Source organism: Melanostigma gelatinosum (genome assembly GCF_949748355.1).
Source record: "Melanostigma gelatinosum genome assembly, chromosome: 19".
Lineage (NCBI taxonomy): Eukaryota > Metazoa > Chordata > Actinopteri > Perciformes > Zoarcidae > Melanostigma > Melanostigma gelatinosum.
The window spans coordinates 8,908,634-8,916,921 of NC_136652.1; the positions used below are offsets into that span (position 1 = coordinate 8,908,634).

At 41.6% G+C, this 8,288-nt stretch overlaps 1 protein-coding gene across 6 annotated transcripts; it reads right to left on the reverse strand.

Moving 5' to 3' along the window:
• Positions 1–297: 297 nt before the first annotated feature.
• On the reverse strand, positions 298–8,282 carry LOC306793003 (microtubule-associated protein RP/EB family member 3-like). Of its 6 annotated transcripts, none has more exons than XM_079290411.1 (10): positions 8,221–8,282; positions 5,906–5,973; positions 4,870–4,994; positions 4,620–4,765; positions 4,231–4,393; positions 4,079–4,120; positions 2,837–2,973; positions 2,219–2,362; positions 1,940–2,034; positions 298–1,415 (listed from the first exon to the last, which is right to left on the reverse strand). In XM_079290411.1, exons 3-9 carry the CDS (start codon positions 4,988–4,990, stop codon positions 1,963–1,965), a joined length of 825 nt encoding a protein of 274 aa, XP_079146537.1. In that variant the 5' UTR covers positions 4,991–4,994; positions 5,906–5,973; positions 8,221–8,282; the 3' UTR covers positions 298–1,415; positions 1,940–1,962. The 6 variants fall into 6 exon arrangements, with proteins under 6 accessions (XP_079146537.1, XP_079146538.1, XP_079146541.1 ...); XM_079290412.1 differs by having other exon boundaries at positions 5,910–5,973; positions 8,221–8,238; XM_079290415.1 differs by lacking the exon at positions 4,079–4,120.
• Between the last annotated feature and the right edge of the window lie 6 nt (positions 8,283–8,288).

The window sequence follows — 8,288 nt, forward strand, 5'->3', positions numbered from 1 at the left end:
TTATCACATGGCTGCTGTAGTAACAAATGGTGAGAGAGGGTTTGTTATGTTTGCTGGTTCAACTACTGGCTGTCACTCACACAAACACCCCACACCAGTAGAAAAGTTCCTTTACAGCTAGTGTGGCGTTTTTAACGCTTTGCAACAATGCTGAATTAAATACGCGAACAGAAGAATAAAGCTCAAACGTTGATCTCAATTAACACAGTAAAACATTGGTATTTAGTAGTGTCTGTCGGTAGTTTACCTTTAATAGTATTTGTTCATTCATCATATTTAAAGGCTGACATTTGTCTGATAAATAACTCTTACACTGACGCCTCTAACTCGGCCATTGAGGAGTTCAACGCCAATAGAAAATAACTCTTTAAAACTAATCTAAAAAATATAAAAATGAAATCTTCCTGCATCTTCACTGCTTGTTGGCATTTTGCATGATTTCAGTCAGTTTGTTCAGCTACATTTGGTGCAAGACCTTCAATCTCCCCAAATCCAAAACCACTTTAAAAAGAAAAAAAAAAAGATGAATAAATAAAAACACCAGACTGTCTCATAAACAAGCTGTCAAGACAGTCATGAGCAAACCCTCTCTGGTGGGATACACTGATGAACAAAATGCAGACTCTTGATAAGGATTTCTTGATGCATGTGAGCAGTTCAAAGTCTGCGATATGTCCAGCGGCTGAATGTACGTTCATGTGTGTCATCATATTCCATATGTTCAAAATACATGTACAGGCCTCCCTCCTTGGAGGCGTGACACCATTTATAATCTTACCGTGTGAAATCTACAACCAAAACCTCCTTAAAAACGGGTCATTGTGTGGAAAACTTTTTGTGTGGTTTCATATATAAACTATGCGGAGCACCCTGATGCATGCGTGTCTGTGTGTGGTCACCAATTAAAGTGCAAGGTGAGAGAAAGTGACCTGCCTCTTGAGACAGACGGATTGATAGCACAGCACTGTTGGCTCCAGGATGGCAGTGCTGTAGTCTCTTTGCTTTTAACCTGAAACCTAGCAGGCTACAGCGGCCCTGCAGTGCAGCCGTCCCCTCTGGTAACAGGTTAAGAGTGAAGTCGAGTGAGCCGAGCCAGGCTGCTGGGCTCTGGTCCAGACCCGGTTCTGGGTGAAGTGTCCTTAGGTAGTGTTTGGGAAGCAAGGATGTGCAACAAAGTCATTGTGGATATGGACAGCCGCAGACAAGATGGGAGGAGTGTGTGGGTAGATTGTAAAAAATGTAAAATAAAAAAGGGGCAAAAACAGAGGGGGGGGATTATGACAATAATGAAAGTAGTTTAAAGGGTGAGAGTGGGGGGGGGTGATGATGAGGAGAGGAAGAACGATTCAGAACTCTTCCTGGTCGTCCTGTTCCCCTTCGTCAATTTCTTCATCCTCTGGTGGTGCAAATCCGTCCTGTGGAAGAAGACTGAGGTCAGTGTAAGTCGGGAGGAGAAGCCGTAATTTGGGTTTTTTTACATCTCTGCTTGTTGGTGTTATTGATACATTTTCCTCCCTCTTGAGTTTGCAAGTGTCCTGTTTGAGACATTACATCATTCTGCAGAGCATGGGACCGATAAAGCAGAAACGTAAGCGGTCACTACCTGGGCTCCTTGTTCATCACCTTGACGGTTCGCTTTTATTTTGGTGATAATCGGACCTCTTGGACGGCTTTAAGAGTCACAAACACTGCAGGTGTTTGACAATCATGTAAAAGTGTAATGTCATTTAAACGTATTTTTCTACACTGGCATAGGGTGAGGTCCACTTTGGAAATAAGTGTTTCATGTGCTGCCCTCCTGGTTTGACTAAGCATCTCAGGACGTTTTTATGTCCGTTGTTTTTATACCCTAAAATAAAATAAATTGATTGACCAATCAATCAATTAACAAACACAAAACCAGGTTTCAATAATCGGGGTAGAAAGCAGATTTCTTTACCATGTACACCCATCACCAAGTTCCTAATTGCCATTTTGCATGTGCATGACAATGACTTCAGTCAAGGGTTGTATGTTGTTGTCATGGTCGTGCTGCTGTGACAGCGGTGCAGAGGGACGCAAGGACAGATCATATACATAGAAAAGATGCATCTTCCTATTGAAAATAGTTTAATTCAAACTCAAAGTCTGAATGTAACTAACACAAAGTAAAGGTAAGTTCCACTTCCAATCCTCCGTGCTGACGCATGTGCTCTGTGTGTGACCCGACTGTATTTACCTCCGTAGCGTACAGTACATCCAGGATTTTGTTGAGGATGGGGTTCTCTTTGTCCTGGCAGAGGAGCTCGATGTCCCTCAGCTTCCCGAAGTAGAAGTCCCTCTCCTTCTCCAGGCCGTCCACGGTCAGCTTCAGGTCCAGCATCTACGAGCAGAAAGAGATGCGGGTCAAACAGCTTGGGGGTATGAGGCAAACAAAACAACTGTGTACTGTAATATAGAATGAATAACTATGGCCACTCATCAAACAACAGTAAAGCGTCTATGGAAGGATAAATGCTGTATTACATCATCAAATAAAGCTTTAAAAGCACAGAAGTTTTTATTTTTTGATAAGCTACTTAACTTATTCTATCAACAGACTTTCAAGAAGTCTGTAAAAATTAAAGGATGTGTTGAGTCAGCCCAGACAGTTCGGGCTCAGTGACCTTGTGTTGTTATTGCGTGTGCTACGGACTCGCTACAATTTTGAGAAACTTTATAAAACACTGACGGGTACAATTATTCATGCAGTTTAATGCGAGCCCTGCGCTGCTACCTCGGTGCGATGCCATGACAGGAAACAACAGGGTGCGTTTGTATTTTTAGAAATGGCTGAACAGATGAAAGCAGCTGGTACCTGCTGGTTGAGCTCTATGAGCTCAGAGTCTCCTCCATTGCGGGTCACGGGAGCGGTCTTGCGGCCTGCTGCTAGGTTTATCTGCCTCTGGGGGGTGCAAACAGTCTTCGGTGTCGTGGGAGATGTTCTCAAGGGGCCTGGAAGAAAAAAAAACACACACACGCACACGCACACGCACACACACACACACACACCAATGTTGGTACAGCTACAAATGTCTGGATGAATGTGTTTAGGCTGTGTTGTTTTAAGTCGGCTGTGAGATGTCGGTTCGAAATAACAGATTGAGATGCAGCCTTTGTAATAGCTCAAGCTTTACATGAGCATACATTTGACCCAACGCATCTTTTTATGCTTTAAGTCTCCCTTATTTTCTTTACTCGTATATGCAAGTACATGATTGCATTTGGGCTGCAAGTTCTGTTAAACACAGTGAAGACACTGACAAAACACTTAGAGCTTGTTGAGATAACATCACCTTAACTCTTACTCTAACCTTAACTGACTTCTAACTTTAAAACCCTAAAGCCAAGTCCTAACCGGCAACAAGCCTCTCTTCAGGAGATGAGGGCGGGTCAAATTGTCCTCACTTTGCAAAAGTTTCCTCGGCCTTAAAGACGGCAACTGTACAAAATTTAAAAAGCACAAACAGACAAAGATTCAACCTCAATAGGACATCTTTGAAGTGTGCTTTGATTTTTATTAAGAACACCTGTAGTGTCAAAACATGTATACTGCCCATCACTGCTAGCAGTTTGAAATAAAGTGCAGCCATGAAATTTGTCATCTACATTTAACCCATCCTAAGAATTTAGGAGCAGTGCTGTAAAGCGCAGAGAGTGCAACTTGGGGTTCAGTCAGTGTGACATCGACTCGGCACACATCCCTTAATATAGAGCCTGGAGAGAGCACCTCTGCTTCAGACAGTTGATGATAACTTTTAGATTTCCTTCTTCAGTGCACAAGGGCTGCTTTTGGAGAGACAATGTCGAGAAAAATCAAGAGATTGTGTGAAGCTACTTTAAAAGAAAATGTATATTGTGCTTGTTGTGTAGCTGCGTACAACTACAGAGACACAGTCAGAGCCCCTAACACGGCCCACAACCGGCAAGAATACACAAATCCATAAACCAGGTAACTCACATTCTGAATGAAGGTAAGACACTGCAAGCATTGACAAGGACACACCCCACACACACACACACACACACACACACGCCCGCCCTATGCAGGGGATGTTACCTGAGCAAGAGGGTCTTTTAGGTTTGTGGCGAATGGGTTCATCTGTGTTAGAGGTTGGGATGTTTGCATGAAGAGGTGACAGCAATGAAATGAATCCTTTGGGTTCACACACAGCCGATAGTGACACATGCGTGTGTGTGTGTTTAGTGTACCTTGGTTGTTGGGTGGAGGCGGCGTTCCCTCTTGGCCCTGCCGTGTCATGAGAGGGTCGTATTCTTTCCCATCATAGTTGGCATCAAAAAACTTCTTAAACCACTGAAGGAACTCAAAGTTGTCCTGGAACTTCCCCTTCACCAGCCTCTCCACGGAGATGATCTGAGAGGAGGAGAGGAGCACAGAGAGGTGACGCGTTGATAAAATAATTCTGTTGTAACTCCACAGCTACATTATGCAGCATATGTGGTCAGAGGTGTCTTTGATCAGAGATGTTATCTTTTGTCAAAGTACATATTTCAACAACTGTTAACCCAGGGGGACGGTTCGTTTAATCAAATCTCGTCTGAATGTGTGCATGTTAATGAGTGCGTGTGTGTGTTCTCACCTTGTCCACATTCATTCTCTTGAATGAAGCCTGTAAGACCTTGAAGTTGTTGATGTATTCATGTTCCAGTTTTGCATTGAACTTAACTTTCTTCATTAATATGCACCCTGGAAACAGCATGTCCATGAACTGACAGTAAGCGGAACCTATGGAGGAGAAATAGATTTACTTTTAGAGCTTGATGCACATTTTGAATTGAATTACAAACTCAACATTCAAAAATAAAGTGTGTGTATGTATGTGTGTTTACCCGAACAGAGCTGCTCAATCTTTGTGTGTGTGAGCTGCAGAGAGTCGTTGACCCATGCCAACATGTCATGACGACTCAGGTTCTCTACAGTCATAGAGGTGGAGTAAACATTCAACGCCATCCTCCTGATTCACAAAGACACACACACATTAGCACACACATATCAACAGCTGAATGATAAATACGTAGAGTCAACAGTTTGATTAATGCACGCAACTATATTCACATAAAAAAATTAAAAAAATTACAACTTAATCTAAAGGGAAAATGTTGCCACCTTTTATGTGGATGTCCAATCAGTGTTGATGGTAAATGTAGTCCATTGAAGCCCCAAATTCCTCAGTGCGTTCTAAACTGACGAGACTGCTAAATCGGTTGTTCTTCTTGCATTCTAGGTACATGTAGGCCCTCCGCCAGCAGGAGATCTCAGCTATCCTGTCAAATATAGCACGCACTGAGGAATTTATTGCTTCATCGTCTACATCTATGATGGGACATCCATGTAAAAGGGGGCGATTTTTACAGCCATAATGGTCAAAACAAAATGCTTTTGATTCTTTGTTATTTGATCATTCTTTCCTATCTTTTGTCATATTTGTGCAGCATGTCTCAATCTTCAAGTTCTTGCACCTTTTGCATTTGTTCATGTTGAACGTGAAGAGAGGCCAGAGAAGGCCGAGCGGTCTAAAGGCTCTATGTTCAGGTCACAGTCTCAGAATATAATTTTTTTCATTAAAATCATATCATCATACAAACCATTCAATCTACTGCCAAATCCACAGCACTTCATTCCATTGTATTTGTGTATAATTTTGATATCGTCTGATTTTATTTGCCTTTTTTGCAGTCCGGAAATGTTTTATTCCTGGTTCAACCTTTGCTTTAAAAAGTGCAGTAAAAATAAAGTTTATTATTATTATCATCATCATGACTAGGCGTCTTAGTAATATGTGAGATTTGCTTGCTTGCTTGACTGCTTTATTGCCAGGCAATAAACAAATAAAAGAAAGCAAACACACACACACACTTTACTCACCTACGCCGTGTGTGTGTTTGGTGTGAACTGTTCAAATCTGGTTGTGGTGGACCCCCTTACAGAAAGATCTGCGGACAGAAACACCTATCCTGTGAGATATCAGTGACGCTGTAGCATTCAGACTGCACCAGGAAAACAATCATACTTAAATTAAGTTATTTATTGAATCGGACAAATCTGAAACTGTATGGTCACACCGGTTTAGAGTCCTGCACAAGAGCTCCCCCACATGGTCACAAAGAGAAACACCACAGATGAACGCGCAGCCGGTCACTAGTTCACTCACTATGTCACTAATCTCTGCAACAGTGAATCCGTTTAGCCCAGGGCGAAAAAATGCAATAACCCACCGTGGTGCACGAAGGCAGCTGAGATCCCCAGCAGGAGGATCCAACCGGCATAAACATGTAACACAGCTACGATTCATCCCGCTGACATCTCGAGACCAGGAACAATCCAACAATAACAAAGCATTTCCTGCATTCAAATCAACACTGTCCACCAGGCAAATGCTGCTGGTGCATGTGCCGGTTAATGCCGCAGTGTCCTTTCACCCCAGAAATCTACTTTGACGAATGTGTAGGCTTAAGATTCCAAAATGGATCCAAAACGGTTTATTTCAGAGTTTATTTTGCTTCCACATATGAAGCTAACGGCACACACAGTAATACAAATAACTATCCAGTCAGTGAGACCTCTTTAGATATGTGGAAGACAGACATGCTATTAATAGCAAATTAACACAGAGCGCCAGGGCCACTACAACCAATAGCATCTAGTTAACGTCTTTTAAATTACATCAGTACATAAAAACTTAAACCTGGACTTTCCCAACTTTTCCCAGATCTTCAACATATGTTGTTGCATTTTACTCTTCATTATAGTAAAGTTTGTAGCAATAACAACATATAATTCCTAAAAGCTTTTTCTTTCCTCCTGCTCACCCTACCAAACTAAGACACACCAATAGTATGGGCTATTTGTTAAACCTGGCTTGAAATTGTCAGAGCTCATCATATTTATCAACACAAGTTCATTTTGAGAGATATGTACTTTGTTTTGGATAGTTTTGGAAACTCATACCTGCTTTTGTATCTTAACTGGACATCGTTTGTTTTCTTTTATGGTACGTGACAGTTGTATTTGCCTGATCATGCGGATTGTAGTGGACTTATTATTCGGCTTTTAGTCAACTGACTGAAAATGTCTTGTGTAGTTGAATCCAGAAACAAAGCAGTTTAAGTTCAGGGACATATAGATGTTGTACTCAATAATTGGGCACATTGTCTTCATTCACCATCTATCCTGAGGGGAATTGTTGTGCAGCAGTTGCAGAACGAATTAGGCAAGAGCGCAAATATAAATAAATAAATAGATATCAAATACACAAATGGCAAAAGATACAAACAATGTTTAGGTAAGTTGATCATATCTCAAGTTGCTTCTGGGTGAGTTGCATGTCGTTATAGGTATACAATATAACATCACAAGTAACGTTAAATGTATTTGGTTGATTCAAAATGTTTACAATGATTCGGATATGTCCATAATATTAGACATTATGTCCATCATATTTGACATGTCAGAATGTTGTAATTATTGTATCAGCAGTTACAAAAACAGGTTTAATTCCAATTTCAGATTATGAATCTGAATGAACATGTAGGATGAAAAAATTAGAATCAGTAAAAGTAATGCAGTAGTTTTAGTGAGCCTCATTTCCTTGATTGTTTATCTTATTATCAAATAAAGGAAATCTGACCACCAGTTAATTTACCTCCTGTTGACAGCTATTGTACGTTGTACGACTTATATACAGTTATAAAAGTACGCCATAACTCAGGTAAACCCTCGTGCGTTCTAAGCCTATAACGTCCAACGTCACAGCCCGGTTCGGATCGGAGCCACCGGTCCGTGTTTGTGACAGTTGACGTTACAGCCTCGGTAAGTGCGACAGTCACCGTGCGACAGTACGTTAGCTCCTAGCTAACACCGCTAACGTTTGCTGCGCGTGGATGGTTTCTGTTGAATTTAGAGAGTTCCCACCCAATTTAATTCCACCGCAGTGATGTTAGCGAACTAAATATATCCCCTCGTGTAACTAAGCCGACACTTTTGTTTTCAGCCTCACGTTAAGGCCTTTTAGAGAACACACACACACACACACACACGCACATTGTCGACGGAAGAATAACTGTCAGATACGGGAACGACACAAGTATTTACGTGAGACGTAAATGAAACTAGCCGTTAAATAAACTGTTTTCATGCGTAAAGAAGCCCATTGTGAGTTAGGTTGAGTTAATATTACTCACTGAAGTGCGCCAGTGCTCCTCTCTCGTCCCGTTGTGTCTGGTGATGGGCTCTACTGTTGCTATAAACC

Coding starts and splice junctions, on each gene's coding strand:
- LOC306793003 (XM_079290411.1), bottom strand. CDS start 4,990: ATGGCGTTGAATGTTTACTCCACCTCTATGACTGTAGAGAACCTGAGT. Junction 4,766..4,869: donor GATTGAGCAGCTCTGTTCGG/GTAAACACACAT, acceptor TCTCCTCCATAG/GTTCCGCTTACTGTCAGTTC. Junction 2,974..4,078: donor TAAAAGACCCTCTTGCTCAG/GTAACATCCCCT, acceptor TTTTTCTTCCAG/GCCCCTTGAGAACATCTCCC.